Source organism: Morus notabilis, unplaced genomic scaffold, assembly GCF_000414095.1.
Source record: "Morus notabilis unplaced genomic scaffold, ASM41409v2 Scaffold1049, whole genome shotgun sequence".
Classification (NCBI taxonomy): Eukaryota; Viridiplantae; Streptophyta; class Magnoliopsida; order Rosales; family Moraceae; genus Morus; species Morus notabilis.
In genome coordinates, this window is record NW_010357589.1 from 4,820 (window position 1) to 19,950 (window position 15,131).

At 33.0% G+C, this 15,131-nt stretch overlaps 2 protein-coding genes across 2 annotated transcripts; one reads left to right on the forward strand and one right to left on the reverse strand.

Moving 5' to 3' along the window:
• Positions 1-4,901: 4,901 nt before the first annotated feature.
• Positions 4,902-6,373, reverse strand: LOC21393304 (probable 3-hydroxyisobutyrate dehydrogenase-like 2, mitochondrial). Its single transcript, XM_010090206.2, has one exon. The coding sequence runs from the start codon at positions 6,327-6,329 to the stop codon at positions 5,406-5,408; it is 924 nt and encodes a 307-aa protein (XP_010088508.1). The 5' UTR covers positions 6,330-6,373; the 3' UTR covers positions 4,902-5,405.
• A 1,195-nt stretch (positions 6,374-7,568) lies between these two features.
• On the forward strand, positions 7,569-12,442 carry LOC21393305 (proline-rich receptor-like protein kinase PERK14). The gene is made up of 9 exons (XM_024172091.1): positions 7,569-7,803; positions 9,080-9,201; positions 9,288-9,385; positions 9,767-10,296; positions 10,628-10,791; positions 11,017-11,084; positions 11,234-11,369; positions 12,019-12,168; positions 12,398-12,442. The coding sequence occupies exons 1-9, from the start codon at positions 7,569-7,571 to the stop codon at positions 12,440-12,442; spliced, it is 1,548 nt and encodes a 515-aa protein (XP_024027859.1).
• The last annotated feature ends 2,689 nt before the right edge of the window (positions 12,443-15,131 follow it).

Sequence of the window (15,131 nt, forward strand, 5' to 3'; positions counted from 1 at the left end):
AAATTTAAATTCTAAACTCGAATCGGTGAAATGAATAGAATTTTAATTCGTGAATCTCATCATGAACCCGTGAGATGACGCCACGTGGACAATAAGCACTACATATAAGAATAAAAAAAAAGTTTCCCTTATCATTAGCAAAAAAAAAAAAGTTTCCCTTATTTTCATTATTTTTCTTTAAAGTGTCTGCAATCACATATCTTCGGTTTCTCCATCTCACCCAGATTTTCCAAGTTTTTTTTTTTCAACTGCTACACCCTTCACACCCAACAATCATCAACTTTAACCAGATTTGCACCTTATTGTGTCATCTTAAAAAATCACACTTTTAATTTTCTCTATCTCTATTAGAGCAAAAACAAAAAAAAAAAGGAAACTCTCCATCTCTCCTCCTCCTTAAGATCTGTCGTGTGGTAAACTTGATTTAGGGGTTTCGATGTTGTTGCCATTTTATGTTTCTTTTTTTGAGTAAGATAACTTCCCTCAAAAGCTAAATTTTTTGCCAAAAAAAAAAAAAAAAAAAAAACAAACCACCGAAAAAATAAGGAGGGAAATAGCATAATTGGTAAAGTGATTAGTAAATTATAGCATATTTTTTAAAAATAATAAATTATAGCATAATTTTATATTTTAAGTAGTATTAAAAACTCAAAAATACTCCTAAATTTTTATTTCCACCTCATTTCTCCCCCCTAAATATCTATTTTTTTAAATGGTAAATTATAGCATATTTTTTAAAATATGTAGATTATAGTCATGTGCACTATGGCTGGGACCGGCAGCCGGTCATTTTTCAACGACCAATCACCATTTTTCGGTGATTATTTTTCAACGACCGTTTAACACTATATTTACCGGTAAATACCGTATTTACCATTTAATATCATATTTACTAAGAAATACCATATTTATCTGAAAAGCCAACCGTCGACACTGGTGACCGTTTAACGCTGCATTTACAAGTAAATATCGTATTTACTAATAAATACTATATTTATAAGTAAATATCATATTTACCCAAAAATTCAGCCACCGACTCTGGTGACCGTTTAACATTGTATTTACCAGTAAATACTGAATTTACTAGTAAATATCAGATGTATCTAAAAATTCAGGCACCGACTCTAGTGACCTTTTAACACTGTATTTATTGTAAATATCGTGTTTACTCATAAATCCGTAATTATTAGAAAATATCATATTTATCTAAAAAATCTGGCCACCAACTCCAGCGATCGTTTAACATTGTATTTACCGGTAAATACCGTATTTTATCCAAAAATTCAGGCACCGACACAGACACCATTTAACAATGTATTTACTTGTAAATACCGTATTTAGTAGTAAATACCGTAATTACTAGTAAATAATATATTTATCTGAAAATCTGACCACTAACTTCAGCAACCGTTTAACACTGTATTTACCGTTAAATACCGTATTTACTAGTAAATATCATATTTAACCGAAAATTTATCACCCACTCCAGCGATCGTTTCACACTGTATTTACTAATAAATATTGTATTTATTAGTACATATCATATTTATCTGAAAATCTGTTACTCACTCTGGTGACCGTTTAACACTGTATTTATCAGAATCTTGTTCGTGAGCACCAAGAATGAGGTGGCAACCATTAGCGTTATTGGAGTCCGCCGTTCGTGAGAACATCGTCTCCGTGAGATTAGCGTTGCAACGCCGGTGGGAGAGAACCGATAGATGGAGGGGAGAGAAGCAAGGAAATCGTGATCTCACTTTGCGATCTCCTATTTTTCGCCACAAATCAGCGACGACAGCAATGAGGGAAGAGAAAGAACTGGAGAATCATGATCTCTGATCTTTGGTGACAGTGACCGCAAGTTATCCTCAAAGAGAGAGACAAACAGAGAGAGATGTCTGGACGTGAAATCATGAAGGTGGGAGAGAGAGATTAAGAGAGAGAAGCATCAAAATATGAGTATATTTGTAAAACCATAAATTAAAAATCAAAATATGTTATAATTTATTAAATTTTAAAAAATATGCTATTTACTTAAAAATTATTTTCAGAAAATGTTATTTAGTGCATTTACCCACTTCAAAACTATATTCAGAAAATATTATTTAGTGCATTTACCAGAAAAAAAATTGAAAAAACAAAACGAAGAAATATATAAGCCATCCGTAGAGACAGGGAAGTTACTGAACTACTCGCCAAAGGAAGGGATATATACCCCAAAAGAGAACAAGTTTTTTTCACTTTCTTCTTTTTTTTTTTTCCCGGCAATGTCTTCCATCACAGTTCTCTAAGGAAGTTCTCTCACGACGTCCTGTTTTTTTGTTTTTTTGTTTTGTTTTTGTTTTTGTTTTTCCTCTGTTTTTGGTTGGGATAAAACCGTAAAAGCACCAGTCAATAAAGTCCACTTGCATTGCACGCGACTTTCGTTTTGTGATTCGTGAAATTCCAGTTGATGCTTTTCGTGAAGAACAACATTTCTCAATTCGTTAACATTAAAAAAATAAAAAAGAATGAATAGAACAATATACATGTATATATGTTGTTATCGAGTCCTGTGTCATTCATATTCATAATTTTAATTCTGTTACAATATTTTTTTTTATAAAAAATTTAAAATTTAAATGTTAAAATTAAAAATTATTAGTTTAAACGCATAAATTGAACGGACTTAAAAAAATTTACATATAATACTAAAGTAATATGCGTGTGACATGTGCGATTTTTTTTTTCTCTCATTGCCAGAATGTGATGTGCAATTGTGTATAAAAATTCATCATATGATTGATACCCTTGAACTTGTCATCCTTAGAAAATCAACCCTTGAACTAAAATTCTTGACAATTGACTCCTCGAATGTTGAATCTGTTACATAAAAAGTCTAATTATAAACGATATTAAATTTTTTATGGATGGTTATCTTTACGTGACAAGCACATGAATTTCCAAGTATGATAGGCCTTTTTAATCAAATTGGAAATTGGAAATTAATTAAAAAAAGACAAAAAAATAAAAAATAAAACAATCCATCATTGCCCCCACCCACTGTTGCACCCTCACCCTAGCAAGGTACCGGCGTCATCGTTGCACCCGCAACCCCGCCAAATGCTGCAGCTATCCTTTCCCTAGATACCGACACTGCGATTACCCATTCATGCCCAATCCTGATGTTGCAGTAGCCTAGTCCTCCTAATCAAATCTCAGCAATGTAACGTTTAGTTCATGAATTAAAATCATAATTCAAAATTATTCTTGATTTACGTGTATTTTTTATGAGAGAAAATACTGTAACGGATCACGAACCATAATTTATATCATGACACGAATACACCAACCAAACATTTTTGCTAAGTCTAGCACTTTCTGGGGTACCGGCCTAAAGGCTAAAACTCAATGTAAAAACTTGCCATTAATTAGAAAGTGGCTGTTGAAAAAGAAATTTAATCTTTTTTTCTTAGTCATTCTCTAATACGTTAATATACCGGTAGATTAAATTTTTTATTCTTTAAATTTATATAAAATAACATAAAAATTTAAAAATATGGGGATTTAATAATTAAAAAAACTTAATTTTTAAGTACGTACTAGATATTTTTTTTTTGGACACGTACATTCTAACTTTTGTTTTTTCTTACATCATAACTACGTAGTGAAAAAAACAAGTGAGAGGAAATAAACTGAAGGGATTTTAGAGAAGCATAGAGGACGTCTATGTTGAGGGGTGTGATAGGACCGTGGTAGGATGGCCACATTTGGAACCGACCACATCGACTATCGGCTTACATTTTTCTTCTTCTTATCATCCGCAACACGCAACGCTTGCTAAATTTTCACTCACTAAAAGGCCAGCATCTCTAATGTAATATTATAATTAATGTGTTAATTATAAATTTAATATTTAATTATAAAAATATTTTTTAATGTAATGTTATTTATTGTGTTAAATTTTTTATATATTATATTTTATGGTAAATTTCTCATTAAATATAACATATGAAAATTTTGACATTTAATTACTATCGGTTGAAATGTGTACTTTTTTCATGTAATGAATACAACTTTTATATTTTTTAATTATTTTAAAAATAAAAGTTTACTTTTAGAAAAAAAGTAGATTTATAATTTTAAATAGCATTATATTGATGCAAAAAAAAAAAAAAAAAACATATCATATCACATTTTTTAATGCTAAATATACAATTAGTATTAATATTTACATTTGAGATTGTCTAAGACCTCATTCTTTTTACTGGTTCGAGTTTTCAATTAGAGTTGAAAAGTGAATTTATGTGAGAAAAAATACTGTAGCACAAAAAGTTAAATTTTAATTTTTGTGAAAGAAAATACCGTAGTAAAAACTTGAGTTACGATTCGATCTAATGAAATGAACGAGTCCTAAAACATGTGGAAGCTCGAGCAATCTCGAGAAAAATTAGGTTGATGTCTAGCATATTTTCAAAGTTTCTTAAAAGAATGAGAGATTATGTTAACATGTAAAAATATGACAAGGACTTGACTCCTATAGGATAGACAAATACGAATTTCTAGTCACGTAAGGGCATTAGAAAGTTTGAATTTGGTATTATTCTCTGGGTGGAAAAGTCATATTATGGAGGAGTGTTGAGGAATCTTGTATTACCAACCCCAACACGGAAGCCAAATAATATATGTAGCGTGAAGCAGGCTCATGGTGGAGGAGATGGGTTCCGGTTTTTCACTACTTCCCTACTCTGATAAAGCCTGGATACATCAATATTTTAAACTATCTGCTGAAATCTGTGCTTCACAAATGGAACAAGAGAATAACATTACACTTATATCATAGCAATCCAATGGAAGATATCAACAGGATGTAAATTGAAAAGGAAAAGAGAATGTCTATTACTTCTCGATCATATTAGATACAAAGTTATTGGAAAAGGCTTGCTTGCTCTGAAACGTTTTAGTGAGTTCATTCACGTGAAAAAAAAAAAGTACCCAATTTCCATTTCAACTTTGAGGAATCAACTAAACGTCTATTTCCTTTGAACTTACACAGCTACCATTAGATCATAAATTCACAAACACCATACATTTCTTCACACAAGGCGGGGCAAACCAAGCAAACTTTATTTAAGAAATAATAGCACACCTCAGTTCTAGTTGAATCGCTACCAATTATCGATCACTGAAGCTTACAAGGGCTCAATCCCTTTTCACATCTTCCCTTCCCTGACCTCTCTGTTGGGAAATCGGACCCCAAACCACTAACCGTAAAGAAGCCCTATTTCCAATGGATCCTCCATACAATAGCAAACATTTTGTTTACATTAAAGGGCAAAGCAAACTGAGCCAACTTTGACAAACAAAACCAACGTAGCACACTTCAGTTATAGCTCCAAGCCTCTTAACATACATGTAAAGAAGTCTCATTTCCCATTAATTCTCTCAATTATTGTGATAAGACCTTGAGTCCCAAACTTCCCATCTCCATTAGCAACCATCCCAGAAAACAACTGCTTGCATAATGCAGCCCCGGGCAAAACTGCCACTTTCGCATCATCGCCTTCCTCAATCAAATCCACTCCCATTCCAAGATCCTTCACCATATACTCAGCAAACCCACCAGGCCTAAAGTCTCCATCAATCATCCTCTCACCAAACAACTCCATTACCATAGACCCTGCAGCCCCACCTCTCACCGCCTCCAAAAACTGCCGCTTATTTAGCCCGGCCCGCTCCGCGAACACCAATCCTTCGCTCAACCCGATCAAGTTCGCCCCCACGGTGATTTGATTCGCTATCTTGCAGCTCTGCCCGCAACCCGCTCCGCCAAAATAAGTAACCTTGCCCATGATCTCAAACAACGGCGACAGCCACTCAACAACGCCGCGATCACCACCCGCCAGTATCGCCAACTTCCCTTCTCTAGCTCCGATGTCGCCCCCAGACACGGGCGCGTCGACTGCCCAGCAGTTCTTCCCGCGCGCCGCCGTGAATATCTCTCGGGCTAGCGCAGGATGACTGCTGGTCATGTCGACGGTAGCGCAGTTCGGATTGAGACCCGAAAGAACGCCTTCGTTCTCTAGGACAATTTTTCGAACATCTGGTGGGTTTCCCAACATGGTGAAAGTAACGTCGCATGATCGGGCGAGTTCAAGCGGGGAATTGGAGAGTTTGGCTCCTTGGGATTGGAGGGAGTGGGATTTGGAAGGGTTGCGGGCGTAGACGGTGAGGGAGTAGCCGGCGGAGAGAAGGCGGGAGGCCATGGCGGCTCCCATTACGCCGATGCCGATCCACCCCACGCGGGTGTGGGCGGGAGTGATGGGGTTTGGGTACGGAGTTCCTGCCATTGGCGAGAGAGAGAGAGAGAGAGAGAGGACGATGGATCTAGTGATGGGGTTTGTACAGTTTAATTCTTAATTTAAATTTTTAATTTGGTGATTTTATATAAAAATTTTTAATTATAAAAAAATAAATATAATTATTTTTTAGAATTTTTTACTGTAATAAAACTTAAATTTTAAACTTAAATCGGTAAAATAAACGGAGTCTTACTATGTTTCTGTTTAAGTTGTTCCTTTAATTAGATGTGAAATATTTTATAAAAAAATGTGTAAATTAGATCAAAATCATAAACAATTAAAATTTTAAGATTATTAATGGAAATTCACTTTTATTTTTTATACTATTTTAGTCTTTAAACTTTAGATATTTAGATATTTTAAATTTTAATCCTTAATTTATATAGATTATGTTAAATATTTAACACATAATTAATGGAATGACCGAAAATGAAATAGAATTAAATTTTAAATACTAATTATGAGACATTTTAAAAATCAAGGACTAAAATGAAATTGAAAGTAAGGACTTTCTCTGATACTCTGACATACCGATAAGTGAGGTTTCTGTTTATTAAATCTATATAAAATCACTTAAAAGTATAAAAGTACTCAAATTTAACGATTAAAAAAAATATGATATATCAGTGAGCTAAATTTAGCAAAAAATTTTCTTTGAAAGTAAACTTAATAGAGCGTTTGTAGAGATTAACGCTTATTATTATTTTTATCTTTTGAGAAAATGCCTTCTGAGAAATATTGATGGTGATGGGAATTGACTTCCTTCATGAATATCGGTCTCTGAAAAGGAATAAAAAACACTGTAAGGAATTTCATTACTATCATTAATTCAATAAACGAGTTATCAATTATATTGTTCGTGTATAATCCTCTTTCTCTTAAACTTTTCTGTTTTAATTTCTTGTCGGTTTGCCTGTTATTGAATTAAAATTTCCATTTCCCTCGAGAAAACTGAATACAAATGCTTCCAAACGTATCCTTGAAGCTAACGTCATGTGCGGTAATAACTAAAGAATCAAACTATAGTAAATGGCGGAATAAACTAAAGAATCAAACTTTTCATGAGAAAACAAAAACCCCATAACGTATATTATCTTCATTAACAAATAACCATTTTTATTTTCTTGGGAAATCGTTCTTCATTCCACAAAGAAACAAAGGGATTTACTTACTAATTAGTAATTAGATCATAGGCGTTATATGATGATCAATACGAGCAGTTACAATATGTCAGCAATCCCGAGACAAACAGTAATAGTGGTGACGGATGCGAGTAAGAGTAATGCTAAAGGAGGAAGCATGGATGCTCTTTACTGGGCTCTCAGAAACGTGGTTCGTCCGAGGGACACAGTTCTAGTGTTGGGAGTTCTGCATGAGTTCTTCGCCCTTAATTCCAATTCTAAGAAGAATAATTCCTGCTTTCCTTTCAAATTCCTCATGGGCATTGGCATCTCCGGAATATGTAATTGTCTAATTATAATTTTTACATATAAATATTATTTATATTTATACGTTTGAAACAACTTTTTCCAGTCATGGTAGTATTGGTGAAGTCTGAGAGGTTAATTAGCTGAAGTGTAAAACTCAATATTTTTTTTTTCAAAACTTTACAAAAAAGTTTCTTGCACTAAAGTTATTAGAAAGCATATGTTTGGGCATGCTTGAATTTACTAAGCTAGCTCAGTACATGCATACATATTGAAGCGTAATACATATAGGGTTCTTTTTTATTTTTATTTTTTTTATGGGAAAACACTTGTAAGTTAGAGCAAGCGTATACAGTCTTCATGTGTATCTTTATTCTTATGATATAGCGTAACTCAATAAAATTATATATAGCCGTAATTTTGTATATTTATTTCAATTTAGTAATCAAAAAGTATACTCCTGTTGAACAAGAATTTAATTTGTAGCATCCCATATTTTAAAAAGATGAATATCTAAAAGCTAATTTAATGCAACGCTATAATTAATGTGTCAATAGTAAATTTAGTATTTGAGCGTAAAGAACACTATCCAATACAGTGTGATTTCTTGTGCCAAATATGTCATACTTACGACAAATTTGGCACGAGATATAACATATGACAAATTTAACATTTTATTGCTACTGGATGATATGTTTAATTTCTCATTTAAATTTTAATCGTGCAACTTTTACACTTACAAATTATTTTGAAATTAAAAGTTTACTTTTGCAACTTTAAAAGCTTAATGAAAGCTTAATGATTATAATAAAAAGTAGATTCTAACATTTGAAATAGCATTATGTATTGGAGTACAAATAAAAATAACATATCCTATCACACTTTTTGGTGCATTTACATTGGAGATAGTCTAATTATTTTCCTTTACTTTCCAACAATATGCAAAACATGTTACTAGTATTAGGTTTATAAGCAACGCCCTTTTTTAGATTTAATTAATACTTAGTTCTTAAATATTGAAAATAGTATTTTCCTGCACTATTGGATGAAATATTCTCCTCATATGAAAGTACATGATGTCACTGAACTTGAATCCCTTTGCATGAAAATGTCTTAGTTCTACCAATGAAGCAAATAAAAGTTACCGACAAAAAAAGATTTCGTACCTTTATCTGTGTATAATATTGTAGAGCATGAAAACTGCACGCCAAATGTTATCTTCACCATCATATTTGGATTGTTGGTCTTTCCATTTCTTTCTCAATTGCTTACTTTTTGGATCAATATGCTCAAAAAGGCTTATATTTGCAGGGGAAAGATTAGAGTTTGTGGGGGAAGTGAACCCGAGAGAGCTTGAGGAAGAATTTGAGGAAAAAAAAGTACAGTATCAGAGTAGCCTCCAACCATTTTACAGGCAATGCAAAAGGATTGAGGTTTGACAATTTTTTTTACATTTTCTGACAATGAACATACAAATCATGATGACAGTTCTAATATTATAGTACTTTGTTATTTTCAGGTAAAGTTGGATGTTAAACTTGCTGCAGGATTTTCTGCTGGGAAATTAACAGTAGAAGAAGCACAAAACTCGAACGCTCGATGGATTGTGTTAGACAGGTATTTTGCTCCTGAGTATCAATTATTTTGGTTTGTATTCTTTAAATGCTTCTAACAATAGCATTAATTGGATCCACTTAAAAATATAAACTTAACCAAGTTCGGTAGTAGTGAGGTTTAGGCGCACCAATTTGTTTACTGAGTCTTGAATAGCAAGTTAAACGATTTCTTGATTTCTAGTTAGTTTAAATTATATAGGACATGCATTATTAAATCAAATTCATCTGCTGAATAGATTCTAATTGCAAACCAATTACTAAGTCGTTTGTTATTGAAAAATTGGTAAATTCAAAGTTCTATGCCAGTGACATGATAAATTCTCATCTTCCTGAGGTTTATGGAGATCTTAAATGTAATTTTGTCTGCTTTTATTGCTTGCAGTCATTTCAAGAAAGACACAAGTTACATATTTGGACATGTAAGCTGCAGTGTTGGATTAATCAAGGGAAAAGATCTTGCTACCATAGTGGGCTCGAAAGGGAGTTCTAGGACAAATTTCCCAGTTGCTGATTTCGCTCTTGGTGAATATACAAATTATTATCAACGGAGAGAGTTATGTTCACCCTTAACACCTCCTCAAAGTCCTTGTTGGTATCCACTCTCCTGGAGAAATGATTTTCCAAGAGCGTTTTCTCGTGATGAGATTGAGGCGACGACAAATGGATTTTCTGATGAAAATGTTGTGAGAGACGATGATGACTTAAAGGTCTATCAAGGGTTGCTGCAAGAAACACCTGTTTTAGTCAAGTGTTTCAAGGAAAGTGACAAAAGATTTTGGTCAATGCTCAATATCCTCACTCAAATCCGTCACCGCAACATCATGAACCTTGTTGGATACTGCTGCACTGGCGATTCCCGGTTCTTGCTTCTTGACTACCCTTGTAAAGGTTCTGTCGCCATGAACCTGCAATGTAAGATTGACTACTTTTTCCTCGTATGAGTTCAAAATACCAATAGATTAGAAGATTAACATGTTTCGCTACCGCATGTAGTCATTTGAATGCTTGGATGTTGGTTGACCTTGCAGTCAATACTATCTAAGACCATACTATCTTTTATTCTTCTCTCCGTTTATTTTCAATTTCTCTTCTGTTTCCTTACTTTATGAGCTCCTTTTAAAATCACGCTCTGGTAAAATGTTGCGAGTCTTAGTGTTAATTCCCTTGTCACTGCATTCTCATGTTTATTTTTGTCAAACATATGACATTATACTGATCAGACTGAGGTTTGTGAGTTCTATAGGTGATGACTTTGCACAGAATCTGGGGTGGAAAGCTAGATGGCGTATTGCTCAAGAAATAGGAGGATGCCTCCGGTATCTTCACGAAGAGTGTGCGGATGGACCGATCTTTCACAACTCTGTCTGCTCATCTCATGTTGTCTTTTCTCATAGTCTCTCTGCAATGGTACCATATAAACTCGACTTTTGTGTTAACGCACATTATCCAAAATTTTCAACAACGCATATTGTGGATTGACATTTTCAAAAAAATCTATGCACCTCAAAATGTTTCTTTAAATGTTGTTCGGCGAGAATCATTACTTGACACAGACGAACTAGATAGCTTCTGTAAAAACCTCCTCAATTCTATTCCTAGGAACTGAACATTTGAATTTGACTGTGGTTGAAGCTTAGCGGCTTCACAACTGCTAAATGGCTCAAGGATGATGGCTCTTGCAAGGAAGATTGGTCGGCCGAGTAAGAAATCTTCCTAAAATTATTTTATCAATCTGGCACAAGCACTCTTTAATTTTTACTAGTTATGATGGAAGTGCTTGGTATACACTTTTACTAACACGTCCTAATGGCATGTGCGATCCTCCTTCTGCATAAATTGGTGTTTGTAGATGTATGAATCGAGAGAAAGAAGAGCACGTTCGTGTTGATGTGCACGGTTATGGTATGTTCCTTCTTGAGCTGGTTACTGGAAAAAGTGCCCTTCATTTTCAACAGCAAGGAGAAGGCCAGGCCTTGATAGATTGGGTAACAATAACATATCTCATCCAAACTAATATTGATTTCTCCAATGCATTTCAACACCAACTTCCTCTGACTAAACATTATGTACTATAGGAGGCAGTATTTCTTGAACAGTGTCCGGTCTTTTTTGTTTCTAAACTTTCAGAAAATTTCGTCTGTGTCACCTCACTATTGCTTTGACCGTTTTGCTCTTAGCTTCTTATTCTTTTTTATTTGGCCGTTTTGATCATTTCCGTCTAGGCTTCATTTCGTTGTTACTAATCAACACTCACTAGTATATAAGCCCCGTTCATTTCACTGATTCGAGTTTTGTTACAGTAAAAGCTCTCAGAAACAGTCACATCTAACTTTTTGGTTACAGTCTAAACTCTCACATAAAGTCATATCTCAATTTGATCTCAATTCAAATTAAAAACTCGAATCAGCAAACTAAACAGATAATAAAGTTTCATACTCCATTTGTGAAAAACCACGTTGAATAGTGTTGTTTTGCAGTATCTGTTCTCTCAAAATTTTCTTTTACCAACTTTTCGGGAAAATAAAACTAAAAGAACAAGAGAAAAAGCAGTGGCAAGGAATAAGGATTATAGTTTTGTGATTACTCCACAAAAAAATAAAAATCTATGTGGAAACATTGATTGGTGGTGAACAGGGATTGCCACTTCTAGAGAATGGCTTCCTCTGCAAAATGATGGATTCTAGATTAAAGGAAAGTGATGGTACTTGGATGGCTCATCATATGGCTCATGCTGCATTGCACTGCCTGCAAATTGATTCAACTCAACGGCTCTCAATAAGTGAGGTAAGCTTCTTCAATATACAATTTTTTTTTTTTTTGGAAGGAAGTTTAATACAATGAGCAGTGCTTAGAGATTTCAACTTTGAGTTGTTGTCTTTCCATTAGTTATGGCAACTCTTCAATATTAATTGATATTATTGTTTTTTTAAATACGTACTAATAAAAGAATGATAACTTACGTGCTACATTAATTGATATTGCACTTAGGCTCTATTGGCAAATTAATCTTCAGGCAAGTTTCCTTTGCAACATATTGGATGAAACATTTGATCACTAGTTTCTAGTCGTGATTCGGTTCACAAAGGAAGACCAAATTAAAAAAAAAAAAAAAAAAATTCAAAGTTTTGTGGAATTTTTGTTTACAGGTCATAGCCATAGTTCAAGGTGATGCGCGTGGTACATGCAACCATTGTAATTTTGAAAAGCATCCGGAAGATTGTTGTTGTCCCAAGTGATTATTCAATGTATTAGTTCTACATATATGTAACTACAAAAGTAATTGAACCATAGCGCCCCAACACAAATACATACTATTTAGCTTTATACGCGCGTGCTTATATTGATTAAAAGTACACGTTGTTAAATGTCATAATCACATCGATAATAAAAGCTCGACTATAAACAAATTGTTTTCTCCTCAAAATAGCACTCACCTTCCTCAAAAAAAAAAAAAAAAAAAACAAAAGAAAAAAAAAAGAGAGAGAGAAGAAGAGTACCCACCATGCATGAGAGTATCTTATTGTTCTTTTACATTTTTGAGTTAAAGTAATTTGAGTGATGATCTTGAGTTGAGTTTACGTTATAATTTGAGTTGAAGTTGTAACTTGAGTTTGTGTTTGGATGTACACATTTGAGTTATAATTTGAATTGAGAATCTATTTGAGTTTATGTTTGGGTGGGTCAAAACTCATTTGTATTTAGATAGTATTTTAATAAAAACTCAATGGTAATGAAAAATTTTAATAGGATATATGAGTGGGGTTTTATTCGTCTTTTCATTGTGAATGCATAAAAAAATCATCTCAATCAAAATTAAAACGAAAAAATTATGGCATTTTTAAGAATAGAAAAAATACTGTTTATTAACTTGAGTTCGAGTTTATGAACTCGAGTCGAAGGGGAAACTTGAACTCGAGTTTAGCCACAAACTCGAGTTCAAACTCAAATTTTATAAAAGAACATGAACTTAAATAAAGTTGTAACTCGAATTTAAACTTTTTCTGAGTTTCGTTGTAAAAGAACAACCCCAGTATTCAGTCCTTGCCTAAACTCAAATTAACTGGACTTGCCTCGGTTATTCTCTTATTGTTCTTTTACATTTTTGAGTTAGAGTGACTTGAGTGATGATCTTAAGTGGAGTTTGAGTTATAACTTGAGTTGAAGTTGTAACTTGAGTTTGTGTTTAGATATGCATATTTGAGTTATGATTTGAATTGAGAATCTTTTTGAGTTTGTGTTTGGGTGAGTCAAAACTTAAATTTGTATTTAGACAGTATTTTAATAAAAACTCAATGGCGATGAAAAATTTTAATAGAGTATATGGGTGGGGTTTTATTCGTCTTTTCGTTGTTAATGCATAGAAAAAAAAATCATCTCAATCAAAATTAAAACGAAAAAATTATGACATTTTTAAGAATATAAAAAATATTGTTCATTAACTTGAGTTTGAGTCTATGAATTCGAGTTGAAGGGGAAACTTTAAACTCGAGTTTAGTCCCAAACTCGAGTTCAAAATCGAATTCAAACTCGAGTTCAAACTCAAATTTTACAAAAGAATATGAATTTAAATAAAATTGTAATTCGAATTTAAACTTTTTCTGAGTTTCATTGAAAAAGAACAACCCCTAATTAAGTTAAACAAACAATGAAAAATATATGATGAATAGGAAGGAGTGGTCTGCATATAGGACCCTCACACTCGTATTATTTTTCTAGAATAATGAAAGAAATAACATAATTAGTAAAGTAATTAGTAAATTGTAGCATATTTTTTAAAAATTGTAAATTATAACATAATTTAATATTTTAAGTTTTAAACATTATTAAAAATTTAAAAATATCCCCTAAACCTTATTTTTCACCTCACTCTTCCCCCTAAACATTAATTTTTTTTAAAAATAGTAAATTATAACATATTTTTTAAAATGGGTAGATTATAGTCAAGTCCGCCATGGCCGGAACCGGCAGCCTACTCTGGTGACCGGAGACCATTTTTCAGCAACATGTGACCATTTTTCAGTGACTGATGACTGTTTTCCGGTGACTGTTTAACATTGTATTTACTGGTAAATACCGTATTTATTAGTAAATACCATATTTACCTAAAAAGACGACCACCGATTTCGGCGACCATTTAATGCTATATTTACAGGTAAATATCGTATTTACTAGTAAATATCATATTTACCCGAAAATTTGGCTACCGACTTCGGTGACCGTTTAACATAGTATTTACCAGTAAATATCATATTTATCCAAAAGTTTGGGCACCGATTCTGACGACCGTTTAACACCGTATTTACCGTATTTATCTGAAAATTTGACCATTGACTTCAGCGACTGTTTAACACTGTATTTACTGGTAAATACTGTATTTATTAGTAAATATCATATTTATCTAAAGATCCCGCCACCGATTCCAACAACCATTAAACACTGTATTTATTGGTAAGTACCATATTTACCGTTAAATATAGCAGATTTCAAATTGTAACTACTAAAGTATTTACATGTAAATACAATATTTAACATATTCAAAAATTGGGTAAATATCGTATTTGCTATATCCAAAATCGAGTAAAAATAAGGTAAATTGTAACTACTATATTTATTGTTAAATACTGTATTTACCATATTTATCCAAAAATAGGGTGACTGACTCCGGTGACTGGTAAATACCGTATTTAGCGGTAAACACATATTTATTGATAAATACCGTATTTTCTATATTTATTTGAAAATCTGGC

What these genes read in the sequence shown, in the direction of transcription:
- LOC21393305 (XM_024172091.1), top strand. Translation starts at nt 7,569, where the DNA reads ATGTCAGCAATCCCGAGACAAACAGTAATAGTGGTGACGGATGCGAGT. An exon ending in GGCAATGCAAAAGGATTGAG is followed by an intron (nt 9,202 to 9,287) that starts GTTTGACAATTT and finishes TGTTATTTTCAG; the next exon opens with GTAAAGTTGGATGTTAAACT. An exon ending in CTCATAGTCTCTCTGCAATG is followed by an intron (nt 10,792 to 11,016) that starts GTACCATATAAA and finishes CTGTGGTTGAAG; the next exon opens with CTTAGCGGCTTCACAACTGC.
- LOC21393304 (XM_010090206.2), bottom strand. Translation starts at nt 6,329, where the DNA reads ATGGCAGGAACTCCGTACCCAAACCCCATCACTCCCGCCCACACCCGC.